A 15,308-nucleotide genomic window follows, 5' to 3' on the forward strand; every position below is an offset into this window, starting at 1 on the left:
TCCGGCATCACACTGAGAGGCGGAACTAAAGTCACAGCAGGGTTTTCCCATCGGAACGTAAATATCAGCGTGTCGAGGAAAATGTAAGAAAGCTAATCTTACAGCTAATTATGTTGTTATCTATTGTTTTGGTTTTGGTTTTGCTTTGTGCTCTCCATATACTTAAATGCCATTACAGTTAAGGCACATAAAATATTATGTAATGGGTTGTATACTGATGTGTTTATTGTCGTTCCGCTGCGATAAAAGTTTGTCAGCAGGTTTATAACTGTAGTCAAAAGTCACGTGTGGGTGTGTGTGTGTTGGTGTGGGTGTGTGTGGAAGTGGGTGTGGGTGTGGGTGGGTGTGTGTGTGTGGAAGTGTGTGGGTGTGTGTGTGTGGAAGTGGGTGTGGATGGGCGTGTGTGGGTGTGTTGTGTGGGTGTGTGTGTGTGTGGGTGGGTGTGTGTGTGGAAGTGTATGTGTGTGTGTGGGGGTGTGTGTGTGGAAGTGGGTGTGTGTGGGTGTGTTGGTGTGGGTGTGTGTGTGTGTGGATGGGTGTGTGTGGGTGTGTGTGTGGAAGTGGGTGTGTGTGGGTGTGTTGGTGTGGGTGTGTGTGTGTGGATGGGTGTGTGTGGGTGTGTTGGTGTGGGTGTGTGTGGATGGGTGTGTGTGGGTGTGTTGGTGTGGGTGTGTGTGTGTGTGTGGGGGTGTGTGTGTGGAAGTGGGTGTGGATGGGTGTGTGTGGGTGTGTTGGTGTGGGTGTGTGTGTGTGGGTGGGTGTGTGTGTGGAAGTGTGTGTGTGGGTGTGGGTGTGTGTGTAGACACAGCACTCACTGAACACACATTGTATATACACATACTGTATACATTCACACGTGTGTGTGCATTGAGTGCTTGTTTGAGGAAGTAACATGATTTTTCATATTTTCTCAGGAAAATTAGGGTTTCCTCCCCAGTTGAGCGCCTGGGTTGGAGCTTCAGCCTCAATAGGACATGAAATCCCTGGTATTGCTTTCAAATTTTATAAAATGACTGGAAATGTGTCAAAAACTGTTGACTCTGAATGAACCTCTCTGACATTCTTCATCCCTCAGAGGTTTCCCTGGATCTGCCTCCTCCTCCTCTCTGTTTGTCTGTTGCTGTGGTACAATCATGTGATAAGGTCTGGACTTGCCATGAAAACAGGTCTGCGTAGTTATGTGAGGGTTTATCCCAAGACTCACTCAGCTTCATATGTAAGTTGCATTCCACACTTGACCCTTTTTGTAAAAGTTTTAAAGGAACAGTCCACCCAGAAGTTTGTTTCTTCATCAGATTTGGAGAAATGTAACATTGCATCACTTGCTCACCTATGGATGCTCTGCAGTGAATGGGTGCCGTCAGAATGAGAGTCCAAACAGCTGATAAAAACTATTGATAGAGGACTTGTATTTTAGGTGGAAGCAACAGTTATGGATTAGTTTCTTACAAACATGCAGCTTTTTCCTTTAGTTTGGACTCTCATTCTGACGGCACCCATTCACTGCAGAGGATCCATTGTTGAGCAAGTGATGCAATGCTACATTTCTCCAAATCTTATCTACTCATCTACATCTTGGATGGCCTGAGGGAAAGTAAATTTTCAGCAGATTAATGTTTGGGTGAACTATTCCTTTAAAATGTATGCCTACATCATAGATGCAAACTCACCTTTCAGTGACAGCTCACTTTTTTGAGATCAAAATAGGTCACCTATGAGATTTGATTAGTTCCAATGAGAAAGTGTTTTTATGAGGAGGGGTCTTGCATGGGTACTTGTGATCTTACAAGCGTAAATAAAGAACTGTTGTTTCAATAAGTTTTACATAGCATTTTCTTTACTCTTCACTTCAAAAACTGTCTAAAAAGGGTAGTATTTTATGTACAGTGGGGCAAATAAGTATTTGATACACTGCCGATTTTTCAAGTTTTACCACTTACAAAGAATGGAGAGATCTGTCATTTTCATGGTAGGTACACCTCAACTGTGAGAGACAGAATATAAAAAAAAATCCAGAAAATCACATTGTATGATTTTTAAATAATTAACTTCCATTTTATTGCATGAAATAAGTATTTGATACAATAGAACTTAATATTTGGTACAGAAACCTTTGTTTACAATTACAGAGGTCAGACGTATATCAGCCAATATTGTCTTCAATAGCCTGCATAGCACTTCATCTTTTATAACGTGCGATTTTGACCAAATATATTCAATCTTGATTTTTGTAAAATGTTGCCATTTTTTTTTTTTTTTTTTGTGAAAAATGAACACATAAAGCAAATATCTTAAAAATAATTTCCGTGTGGAGCATGCCTCCGATCTGTGCAGTGTTTTTTTTCCCCCTTCCCTGTTTGCATCTCTGATATATCATGTGTTTTTAGTTCCTGGACTTCCGCTGCGGCCACTGTGCCGTAGTGTCCAGTTCCGGGCAGATGCTGGGCAGCGGACAGGGTCAGGAGATCGACGGACAGGACTGTGTGATCCGGATGAACGCGGCGCCCACCGTTGGGTACGAGGCTGATGTGGGGAACAGGACCAGTCTGCGTGTGGTGTCTCACACCAGCGTGCCACACTTGATACGCCAGCAGGGCTATTTCTTCGGGAGAGAAGCAGAAACTAGATACGTCATTTGGGGACCTGAGAAAAACATGAGGGAGGATGGAAAGGGGAAAATCTTCAATGCACTAGTGATGCTGGCCAGGAAGTATCCACAATCACATATCTACACCGTCACCAGAGAAAAGGTCCAGTACTGCGACAGCGTCTTTCAAAATGAGACGGGCAAAAACAGGTTAGTCTTCCTCTATTCTATCATCTTTATTATGTATAAAAGTAAATGTAGTAAATGTATCGCTCTATTTCTGGCAGGATGAAATCAGGAGCGTTTCTCAGTACAGGGTTTTTTACGATGATTTTAGCTCTGGAGGTGTGTGACAGTGTTCAGGTTTATGGAATGATTGATGGCTCTTACTGCAGGTAAGTTCAGTTGTTTGAGTTAAGTTTAAGAAATTCAGTCATTTTTGCTTTGCCACTAATTATGGATCTGAGATTGTATATATAGATATATAGAATTGCGTCTCATCTGCACAGAAAAAATTTACAGAATTAATGGTCTGAATTTACACTTCTATTTATAGCTCGCTATATTATATAATCAATAGATTCATATTTTGTAGTGAATATTAATTTTATTGGGATATATATATATTTATTATATATTTTTTTTTATAATTGTGTATATTTTGTCTCAATCTTCCTCACATATACAAAAAACTATTTACAGAATTAATGGACTAATGGATTTTCTTTAAATACATTTGTTTACACGTACATATTTATGATTCATATGTAGAAGTGAATATTAAATTGAAGTTTTTGTGTATATCTGTGTATAAATATACACAATTATTTTAAATTAAAATAATTAATAAATTAATATAATTATGTATGTTTTGTCACAAACCTTCTCACATTTATAGGAAAGCATTAGACTGTAGAATGTATGTATAGACATGTTTAAAATTAATAATTTAATTACAATAATTGATAATGTATGTTCTGTCACAAATGTCCTCACGTGTGCAGAAAATAATTTACTATTGTTGCTTGTATTATGTTTACTCAATATATCATGTAATTGACAGATTCATATTTTGAAGTGAAAATTAATTTATTAATATAATATTTATGCATATCATTATGTATATTTTGTTATGAATTTAACATCTGTGAGCTTGATTTAGACAGTGTATATTTATGGACTGTGTGTATACAGTATATCTAAGCGTTTATGCATTTTTGCATGCTGCCTAACTTCTGTGTTTTGATTGTAGTAACGCCAACCACTCGTTTGTGCCATACCACTACTACGAGCCGTCGCGTCTGGATGAGTGCCGCATGTACCGCGCTCACGAACACGCCAAGAGGGGCGGCCATCGCTTCATCACAGAGAAGCTCATTTACAGCCGCTGGGCGTCTCAGGGGAAACTACGCTTGGTTTACCCACCCTGGTCACAGCAGGAACATCAGCACGACTAGTTTCAAGACTCTGTGTGAAGCTGTAGGTTGTGTGTCAGTTTATGAAAAACCACTGCGGTGCTTTTACTGTGTACATTCAGCCGTCAGTTTGGTGTTTGAATCATGCTGCTTTGCCTTCGTTTGTTCGGTACAGTTTTATTCCTTCTGTCTTATACAGAATTTAGCATTATTGTATTACTGATAAAAATGTGACTGTTTGTTTTTTAATGTGTTAATCTGATCTCTGGTTTACTAGCACTTTCCATGGTCAGCCACTGAAATACTGAACTCGTCTGCATGAGAGGATCTGAATTCAGAGCTCAAATGACATTACAGTATATTTACGTCACATAATACTTATATCAAACCTAAATAATCGGTCGAGTGAAACGAGTGTTTCACTGTGTGTTCATAGCGATGATCATTTACTACACGCTGATCTGCTTTAACCACTATAGTCTGCTGTAAACTCAAGCTTAGTTAACAGAAATCAGAGATAACTATGTTTTTATTATTAACACTGTGATTTTCTAATACTTCTGATCAAAATGTTTTTTAAGCATTTCATATTCTCATCGACAAAATTGTGTCCATATTTCCAAGAAAACTTTCTTTTTACATTTTGCTTAGATTGCACTTTTTATTTTCTTATTTTATGTGTGTGTTTATAGAGAATTTTATAATTCGCCACCTAACCCAAGGTTTTCTGTAAGGGTGACAGAAAGGGTACTGTGCTTTTATGATTATAAACATTTATTTGTGTATTTATTCCAAGGTAGAAAATGTAACTGCAGACAGAGCCAAATTCTGTTATTTTCAATATCGCATGCATGTGTTGCCTTAAAATGTTTATCTTTTTCATATATTAACCCGAGATAATGTAACTACATTTGTAAATTCATATATAATGAGGTCACATTATGGATTAATATCTTACGATGATATTCAGTATAATGTTTTTTTTTATATTGTCTTATTTTCAGTTATGTGTTTTTGTTTGTTTGTTTTTTAAATATTCCTTAGGCCCGTCTTGCTGTCTATCTGAAATTTAAATTGGCAGATAATAAACTAAGCAGTATTGTAATTTAATGTGTATGTGGTTTGTATTGCCTTATTTATTTAGGCCTTTTTGTCAATTTAATATTATTATTATTTAGTCATTTAGCAGACGCTTTTATCTAAAGCGACTTACAAATGAGGACAACAGAAGCAATCAATTGTAGTATTAAAACAACTAAAAACAGATCCAAAACTAAAAGCTAAAACTTTATAAATACTACATATACACATTTTAAAAATAAATTAAATAAAAATGACAAATGCATTCAACAAAATTTCAAAACTTAACATTTAAAAAAAAAAAAATATTAAAGAACAAAAGGTATGAGTATAATAATGATTCTGACATAACACTAAGCCAAACACCAAAAAACAACTACACGTGTATGTACAACCACACACACATACATACACTATATTGCCAAAAGTATTGGGTCACCCCCTTCTAATGAACATGTTTGACTACTTTAGTAATTTCTAGGAGTACAAATCTTAATGTTTAAGCATATAAGGATATTCTAGGGAATTGTGTGCTTTTAATTTTATAGCAACTGTTTGGACAGCACCCTTTTCTATTCTAACATGACAGTGCCTCTGTGTATAAGACACGGTTCAAAAAGACATGATTGATTGAGTCAGTGTGGAAGAACTTGACTGGTCTGCAGAAAGCCAGCTGAACACCTCTGGTGTGACTTTAAATGCAGACCTTGAGCCAAAAACTCATCACCAAACACCAATGACATGTATAGACACTATAAGGACAAAAGTATTGGGACACCCCCTTCTTTTGAACAGAAAAAGGCACTAACAAAACTGTGGCAACAAAGATGGAAACATAATTCATGTATTTAAAAGCTGTATTTCCATCTCTGTTGCAACAGTTTTGGACGTGTTTAAAATGACAGCACCCTTATGTACAAGTCATTGGTTTGCTGATGAGTTTTTGGCGTGTTCATATTATATATATACACAGTGGTGTGAAAAAGTGTTGGCCCCCTTCCTGATTTTTAATTTTTTTGCATGTTTGTCACACTTTAATGTTTCAGATCATCAAACAAATTTAAATATTAATCAAATATAACACAAGTAAACACAACATGCAGTTTTTTATTATGAACGGAAAACAAAATCCAAACCCACATGGCCCTGTGTGAAAAAGTGCTTGCCCCCTAAACCTAATAACTGGTTGGGCCACCCTTAGCAGCAACAGCTGCAATCAAGCGTTTGCGATAACTTGCAATAAGTCTGTTACAGCGCTGTGGAGGAGTTTTGGCCACTCATCTTGGCAGAATTGTTGTAATTCAGTCACATTGGAGGGTTTTCGAGCATGAACCGCCTTTTTAAGGTCATGCCACAGCATCTCAATAGGATTCAGGTCAGGACTTTGACTAGGCCACTCCAAAGTCTTCATTTTGTTTTTCTTCAGCCATTCAGAGGTGGATTTGCTGGTGTGTTTTGGATCATTGTCCTGCTGCAGAACCCAAGTTCACTTCAGCTTGAGGTCACGAACAGATGGCCGGACATTGTCCTTCAGGATTTTTTGGTAGACAGCTGAATTCATGGTTCATTTATCACAGCAAGTCTTCCAGGTCCTGAAGCAGCAAAACAGCCCCAGACCATCACACTACCACCGCCATATTTTACTGTCGGTATGATGTTCTTTTTCTGAAATGCTGTGTTACTTTTACGCCAGATGTAATGGGACACACTTTCCAAAAAGTTCAACTTTTTTCTCGTCAGTCCACAGAGTACTTTCCCAAAAGTCTTGGGGATCATCAAGATGTTTTCTGGCAAAACTGAGACGAGCCCTTGTTCTTTTTGCTCAACAGCGGTTTTCGTCTTGGATCTCTGCCATGCAGGCCATTTTTGCCCCGTCTCTTTCTTATGGTGGAGTCATGAACACTGACCTTAACTGAGGCAAGTGAGGCCTGCAGTTCTTTAGATGTTGTTGTGGGGTCTTCTGTGACCTCTTGGATGAGTCGTCGCTGCGCTCTTGGGCTAATTTTGGTCGGCCGGCCACTCCTGGGAAGGTTCACCACTGTTCCATGTTTTCTCCATTTGTGGATAATGGCTCTCACTGTGGTTCGCTGGAGTCCCAAAGCTTTAGAAATGGCTTTATAACCTTTTCCAGACTGATCGATCTCAATTACTTTCTTTCTCATTTGTTCCTGAATTTCTTTGGATCTCAACATGATGTGTAGCTTTTGAGGATCTTTTGGGCTACTTCACTTTGTCAGGCAGGTCCTATTTAAGTAATTTCTTGATTGCGAACACGTGTGGCAGTAATCAGGCCTGGGTGTGGCTAGAGAAACTGAACTCAGGTGTGATAAACCACAGTTATGTTTTAACGGGGGGAGGGGTAATGTAAACGTGTTCGATAGAAGTTCAGGATAGAAGGGATGCGTGTGGCGCTACTGGGCATGCGCGCATCAATATATAAATTTTTGTCTCACTGTACAATAATAGTTACTATTTTTTCATTCCTGTATGGGGTAGGTTTAGGGTTGGGGTAGGTGTAGATGTTAATAAAACACAATCTAATAGGTAGAAAATTAATTTAATTGTTCATTTCCGATCGGAGCTGTATCCCTTCTAGCCATAACCATGTAAACACGGTGTGCAGCGCATGCGCAGTCGCTCCTCCGGCGAGGGATGATGATGATAATGATGATGATGATAATGCTGCGCGGATTCAACAGCATCCAGAATAAAGCCCTGGCGCATCGGTAAGAATCTGCTCGTTTATAAGCGCGCAGGTGTCACGCGCCGTCAATCGGTTTATTCTGCTTTATCTTACATGAGCAGCACACACAGATGATTTATGATGTGTTTTCATCCACGCAGAGCCATACTGTGTGTGTTAAAAATTAATTTTGATTGACAAGACTGTAATTCTGTACATATATGTTTATTTCGGATAAATGGCCTTTGTAGTTTTAAAGAGGCCCTGGAGGTATGACTTCTTGTATCAGATTTTAATATAACGTTATATTTGTTGCAGTATGCTGTTCAGAACAAAAAATTTGATTTTTCCAACAAATAAATAAATATTAAGGCTCTGCTCATATCTTAGCTTTATAACCTTGTTTATATTTAAAGTAACTGGTGTCCGGTTAAAGGATAATGTAATGTCCTGGGTGTTTGTCTCCTGTCAGATTAAATATTAAATTGTTATTTTCTTGTGTGATTGTCTGCCGTTTGCATGGACAAGCTGTTTTTTTTTTTTCATATTTTTATAAAGAATGGCTTGTGCAAATCTTACACATGGGAGATGGGTTATTATAGGATCGGACAATATTAGAAAATCTGGAATCTGAGGGTGCAACAAAATCTAAATATTGAGAAAATCACCTTTAAAGTTGTCCAAATGAAGCTCTTAGCAATGCATATCACTAATCAAAAATTATGTTTTGATATATTTACGGTAGGAAATTTACTAAATATCTTCATGGAACATGATCTCTTCTTAATATCCTAATGATTTTGGCATAAAAGAAAAATGGATAATTTTGACCCATACAATGTATTTTTGGCTATTGCTACAACTATACAGCGACTTTTATACCTCACTGGTTTTGTGCTCCAGGGTCACATATAATTTACACGGCCGGTCTTAAAGGTGTCAGTGTTTTTTGGCACAGAAAACCGATCCAGTTTCTCCGTCTCTCTCTAGGCATGAGCACTGAACCCTGATAGAAGAGGAGCAGGAGAATGGGACTGCGGTTTGTAGATAAAGTGAGTAGAAAAACCCTTAAAAATATGATTTAAAATTATTTACACTACTGGTCCAAAGTTTGGATTAATTAGAATTTTTAAATGCTTTTGAAGTCTCTTACAAATGTCATCACAGGAATACATTCAGGGTTACATTTCAAAATCTATTAAAATAGAAAACAGTTGTTTGAAATTGTAATATTTCACAATATTACTGTATTTTTTATCAAAAAAATGCAGCCTTGGTGAGCAAAAAAGACGTCTATTTTTTAAAATTATAACATATACACACACATATATATAATATGTACTGGATTTGCACTTTTTTGTATGCGTATTGTTTAAAACAAATTAAACATTTGCATTTAACTTAAAATGTAACTTTCTATAAACACTGTTAGATGCATTTATTATGCCATAAATATTTGGGGAAACAAAGTATTCAGCATTTAGTAATCAATATAAAATACCTGCTGCATTTTTTCAGTTTAAGCAACATTGAATTAGTATATTTAAATATTATTTATATACACTAATAAAACATATAGCAAAACATACAGATAATGCTCATATATAAAGCTTAAAAGTGTCTTTTATTTGTGAAATGATCGATGCTAATCTGATTTCCTCCAGTGTTTATGTATGAAGTGAGTCTCAGTCATTGGTCGGTTAGCTGATGAGCTCATCTGTGTTTCCTCAGCAATCGCAGCAGGGGCAGCGGATGGTGATTTATGGGGCGGTCTTCCTCATCATGACCCTCATCATCCTCTACAGCTCCAACAGCTCAGCTGATCTTTACAGCCCCTTCAAAGTCAACGAGTTTCGCCACGCTGTCAAGCACACCAACCTCAAGAAATGGGCCGGGAAGGAGGGATACGTTCCTATTTATGGCAACAAGGTGCTCCCAAAACTTTTACAAATAATATTTATAACCCATCCAGTAAAAAATAAATATATATATATATGTGTGTGTGTGTGTGTATGTATATATATTAGTGCTGTCAAAAGATTAATCGCTATTAATCACATCCAAAATAAATACAAGTTTTTGTTTACATAATATATGTGTGTGTACGGTGTATATTTATTATGTATATATAAATACACATACATGCATGTATATATTTATGTTGTTTTACATATATTTATATTCATGTAATATAAATATATGCATGTATGTATTTATATATACATAATAAATATACACAGTACACACACACACACACATATTAGGTAAACAAAAATGTTTATTTTGGATGCAATTAATCCCGATTAATCATTTGACAGCACTAATATATATACAGTGCCTTGCGAAAGTATTCATAGCCCTTATTTTTTTCACGTTTTATGTTGCTGCCTTATGTTAAACTGCTTTAAATTACTTTTTGTTCCACATCAATCTACACTCCATACACTATAATAGTAAAGCCAAAAAAAAAATGTTTTCAACATCTTTGCAAATGTATTAAAAAATAAAAAACTTAAATGATTTCCCTGCATAAGTACTCATACCCTTATCTGGGACAGTTGGAATTTAGCTCAGGAGCATTCATATTGCTTGTAGGAATGTAGGAACCTGTGGCAAATTCAATTGAATGGGTATGATTTGGAAAGGCACATACGTCTTAATAAAAGGTCTAACAGCTGATAATGCATATCAGAGCAAAAACCAAGCCCTGAGGTCAAAAGAACTGTCTGTAGAGCTCAGAAACAGGTTTGCGTCAAGCCACACATCTGGGGAAGAGTTCAGAAAAAAATTCTGCTTCATTGAAGGGTCACAGAATCATGTAGTGTCTGTTACCCTTAATGGAAGAAGTCTGAAACAACCAGGATTCTTCTTAAAGGTGGCCTCCTGGTCAAACTGAGCAACTGATGGAGAAGGGCTTTGGTTAGAGTGGTGACCAAGAACCTGATGGTCACTCTAGTTGATCTCCATGATCATATGTGGAGATAAGAGAAATCTACAGAAGGACAAACATCACTGCAACACTCCACCGATCTGGGCTTTATGGAGGTGTGCCCAAACTCAATCCTCTCTTCAATGAAGACAAAAGAAAACACACTTGGAATTTACAAAAAAGCACCTAAAGGACCCTCAGACTCTGATAAACAAGATTCTCTGGTCTGATGAACCTCAATTCTAAGCATCATGTTAGAAGGGAACCAGCTCTGCTCATCACCTGCAGAGTAGGGGCTGTTTTTCAGTGGCAGGGCCTGAGGGACTCATCAGAATAGAAGAAAAGCTCAATGTACCAAAATATCGAGATAGCCTTAATGAAAACCCAGTCCAGAGCATTCAGAACCTCAGACTGGGCAGAAGGTCCACCTTCCAACAGGACAATGACCCTAAGCACACAGCAAGAGCGGCTAATAGACAACTCTGTGAATGTCTTTGAGTGGCCCAGCCACAGCCTGAGCTTGAACCCAATCAAATATTTCTGCCCCCATCCAACCTGACAGAGCTTGAGAGGTGAAGAGGCGAGGAGAAGAATTGCAGATAATTGCCAAAAGCTGATGAGCAAAGCTTGTCGCATCAAACAAAAAAGACTTGAGACTGTAAAGGTGCTTCAGCTAAATATTTAGTTTTATGTTTAATAAATTTAAGAAGTTGTGACAATTCTGTTTTTGCTTTGTCATTATGGTGCATTATGGTGTATTGATGTGGGGGAAACAAGTCATTTAAAGCAGTTTAGCAGAAGGCAGCAACATAAAACGTGAAAAATTTGAAGGGGTATGAATACATTCACAAGGCACTGTATATATGTATATATATATATATATATATATATATATATATATATAGAGAGAGAGAGAGAGATTCTGTAAATATCACAGCTAAAGTGAATACCAATTTAAATAGTTTTTCTTATAAACATTCTTCTTGAAAACCTCCTTCTTAAAATACATCTTGGGTGAATGCAAAACGTATTTAAAAAATACAATTTGTATTAATATACATATGTTTACTTTGAAAATTAATGACAAATTGATATAAATGTTAAATAAATAAAAACAAAAAAACATTTGTCCAAAAAAATGTATGAAGAAATTAAGTAAATTAAATATATAATTAATTAAAAACAATGGGGAAAAATAAATATATTTATATAAATGTGTAAATATATTTTAACATCTATATATTTTTAAAAATACATCTGATATATTATTTGCTGAATGGAAAGAAACAGTTGAAGTCTTCATTAAATGATGGATTAATAGCTAATTAATCAAATAATGATAATAATTAATAATAAAAAGAACTTAAATTAGAAGCAAGCAAGTCATCATGACATCTTCTCATAATCAGGCAGAAGCAGGCCTCACTCTTAAACACTCATATACCAATTCCTAATATCAAAGAAATATTGTTGTAAATATATGCACTAGCATCTTTAATCAAATAAATGACGGCTCATGCAAGTTGCTGCATTGTTGTTTCAGAGCATGCACCTGCGCTGCCATCAGTGTGCGTTAGTGACCAGCTCTAGTCACGTGTTGGGGACTCACGCCGGAGACGAGATCGACCGTACAGAGTGCGTCATCCGCATGAACGACGCTCCAACCTCCGGCTACGAATCAGATGTGGGGAACCGGACCAGCGTGCGCATCGTGGCTCATTCCAGCGTATTCCGTGTGGTTCGCAAACCCGCCGAGTTCCTCAATCGCTCAGAGAGCCCTGCCATCATCTTCTGGGGCCCGTCGACGAAGATCGGCCGCGACGCGAAGGGAACGCTGTACCGGCTGATCCAGAGAGTCAGTATGACCTACAGTAACCTGTCCTTCTTCTTCATCTCACCCAGCAAAATGCAGAGGTTCGACACGCTCTTTCAGAAAGAGACCGGCCGAGACAGGTAAGCATCGTCACTTCCTTTTGGCTACTTTCGTTTGACATGTTCATGTAAGTATTTAAAAAAAACAAAAATATTCATTTTAATATTCAAATGCATCCCACATATTTGTAATACTTCAAAGATGAATGTACACATAACTTGTTTGTTTACAGGTAAGCTACCTTTTAATTTAGGGCACCATGAAATCGCTTTTATTTTCCTCAAATTCTTTGTTTTCCTTTGATTTTTTTTCTGGATTCTGTGTTTTACGATTTAATACAAAGTTATCTTCAAAAATGGTCTAATAAAATAAATTTATAAAACTATGGAATATAAACGATTGAATCGCTCTTTTAAAATGTGATGAAATGAGAACAATTATTTTGCAACAAACACTGCATTTTTATTGCATTCGTCAAAAACAGAACTTATATACTACAAGTATACTATTAGAGTTTTTGTTAATATTTAAATTAGATTTTATTTTAAAATTTTAAAATATTTTTTAAAATTTTCTGTTAAATGTTTAGAATTTTTTTTATTAGTTTGAAATAGTTTTTTATATTTTTTGTTGTATTTAATTGTTTTTATTTTTTTTTTATTTTTTTTTTATTGATTAATAAAACCCACTACAGCATGGTTAAATATATATTGGTCGTATAATATATTAAAATAACAATAATAGATTTATTTTTTCAATAAATATCAATATTGATTTATCGCCCAGTTCTAATACAATAAAATACAACTTTGTTGTATTTTTATATATACAATAGAAATAAAAAAAATATTTATGGAGAAATTACGTAAGCTTAAATATGTAATTAAATATAATTGATAACAATTAATAAAATAATTACAATTTAAAATTATAATAATTAAATATGTGATTATATTTTAACATTTACAAACATCCCTAAATGGTTCTTTATTGTATTGTTTGAACATTTTTGAAATGATTGATTCACAGAAAAAAGTCTCAGTCCTGGTTAAGCACGGGCTGGTTTACCATGGTCATTGCCATAGAGATGTGTGACAATATAACGGTTTATGGGATGGTGCCACCAAACCATTGTGGGTAAGATGACATAATTTGACCTTCTTAAGTTGTAGTTTCTCTCTAATGCTGATTGGGCAACAGTAAATTTCATCACACCATTATAAAGAACTATTTTTCATTATTTTAAATGTGTCAATAGAATATAGTCTCTGAAATGTATAGTTTCCTGAATTGTGTTTCCTGTAGGAAGCGTCCTCAGCCCAAACGGATGCCCTATCACTATTACAAACCCAGAGGAGCAGACGAGTGTGTGACGTACCTCCAGAACGAGAGGGGGCGCCGTGGATCTCACCACCGCTTCATCACTGAGAAACAGGTGTTTGCGCGCTGGGCCAAGCAGTACAACATCAGCTACAGCCACCCGACGTGGTGAGACACACATCCAACACCAGAGAAAACACTCCATCTACCTGGTCAGTTGGAGCCAACATGGTGGCTTCTGTGAGCTTCTGATCCAAAATGGCTACCATTTCAAATGCATTGCCTGCTCAGAAACTTACCCAGAACGGCTGCTGGTTTCTCTTTGATCTGGATTAGTGACTGAGCCAAATTGGAGGCCTTGCAGGGATCCAGGAACAAGTTTTCCTTAGGAACACGAACAGATGATTGATCGTTTATTGTCTTAAGCATGACAGTTTCAAAAACATCTACACACTACTGCCGTGAAGTTTTCCTAAGCCGTCCCTCACAGTTTTTCACCCATAACCGGTCATTTCTCAGAGAACGAAGGCCTTTTGGATGGAGAATGAAAGAGAAATCCTTTATGTCCGTTGCCAAATGGAAGCTTCATTTAGATCAACACATCTGAATGTTAGTCATGTGAAACTACCAGAGAAAAGGAATGAGAATTCAACAACTTTACAAGATTAAGAGTATGTTTTATTGTGTAAATAAGAACTATGTAAATTGTTATTCCAAAAAATATATTTTTACAAGTTTATATGTTTTAAAATGCCCTAAACAAGACAATATTACAAGAAAATACTAAAAAAAAAAACACATTTTTAAATAACCAGATAAATGGTCATTTTAAATCACATCATTTTCTGTACTTTTTGGGAAGGTGTTGATATGGAGAGCTATTTATGCCTTTATGAATGAACTTGACCAAATGTCAGTCAAAGTTCTAGAACATTCTATAATTCCATTTAATATGCTTCTAGAGCTTTACTGAATCATCCACTACAAGAACATGTCCGGGTCAATTTTCACCACAAAATTAGAAGGAAAATAAAGAAAACCAGGCCTATATAGGACCATTAATGTGTTTTAAAGTATTTAAACACATTTCACAGCCAATTTTCATTAGTGAAATGAAAATGAATTTAAATTGCACGGTACATGTACATTATGTAGAGTATGCATCATAGTAATATTTGATGCACTAAATGCAATATATGCTTAAGATAAAGTCAGTATATTGTGATTATTACTGTATTATCTCATTATACAGGAGTGTTGTAATAACTATATTACTTTATATGCTACATTTTTAAAAATGATTAAAACTGAAATTAATTAGAAATATAAAAAATGGTAATAAAATACACAACAAAATTAATAAAACGTAAACTAAAATTAAAACGAAAACTGAAAACAAAAAAATAAAAGCCAATTAAAAT

At 36.1% G+C, this 15,308-nt stretch overlaps 2 protein-coding genes across 3 annotated transcripts; both read left to right on the plus strand.

Annotated features, from left to right (window-relative positions):
* Nucleotides 1-9: 9 nt before the first annotated feature.
* LOC306862928 (alpha-N-acetyl-neuraminyl-2,3-beta-galactosyl-1,3-N-acetyl-galactosaminide alpha-2,6-sialyltransferase-like) lies at nucleotides 10-5,110 on the plus strand. 2 transcript variants are annotated; one of them, XM_079406035.1, is made up of 6 exons: nucleotides 10-83; nucleotides 915-986; nucleotides 1,076-1,216; nucleotides 2,388-2,797; nucleotides 2,875-2,982; nucleotides 3,840-5,110. In XM_079406035.1, the coding sequence occupies exons 2-6, from the start codon at nucleotides 975-977 to the stop codon at nucleotides 4,042-4,044; spliced, it is 876 nt and encodes a 291-aa protein (XP_079262161.1). In that variant the 5' UTR covers nucleotides 10-83; nucleotides 915-974; the 3' UTR covers nucleotides 4,045-5,110. The 2 variants fall into 2 exon arrangements, with proteins under 2 accessions (XP_079262161.1, XP_079262162.1); XM_079406036.1 differs by having other exon boundaries at nucleotides 80-177.
* A 2,608-nt stretch (nucleotides 5,111-7,718) lies between these two features.
* LOC306862726 (alpha-N-acetylgalactosaminide alpha-2,6-sialyltransferase 6-like) lies at nucleotides 7,719-15,222 on the plus strand. The gene is made up of 6 exons (XM_079405658.1): nucleotides 7,719-7,808; nucleotides 8,756-8,817; nucleotides 9,497-9,694; nucleotides 12,238-12,647; nucleotides 13,597-13,704; nucleotides 13,873-15,222. The coding sequence occupies exons 2-6, from the start codon at nucleotides 8,794-8,796 to the stop codon at nucleotides 14,057-14,059; spliced, it is 927 nt and encodes a 308-aa protein (XP_079261784.1). The 5' UTR covers nucleotides 7,719-7,808; nucleotides 8,756-8,793; the 3' UTR covers nucleotides 14,060-15,222.
* The last annotated feature ends 86 nt before the right edge of the window (nucleotides 15,223-15,308 follow it).

The sequence above is a fragment of the Barbus barbus genome (assembly GCF_936440315.1).
Source record: "Barbus barbus genome assembly, chromosome: 43".
Taxonomy (NCBI): Eukaryota; Metazoa; Chordata; class Actinopteri; order Cypriniformes; family Cyprinidae; genus Barbus; species Barbus barbus.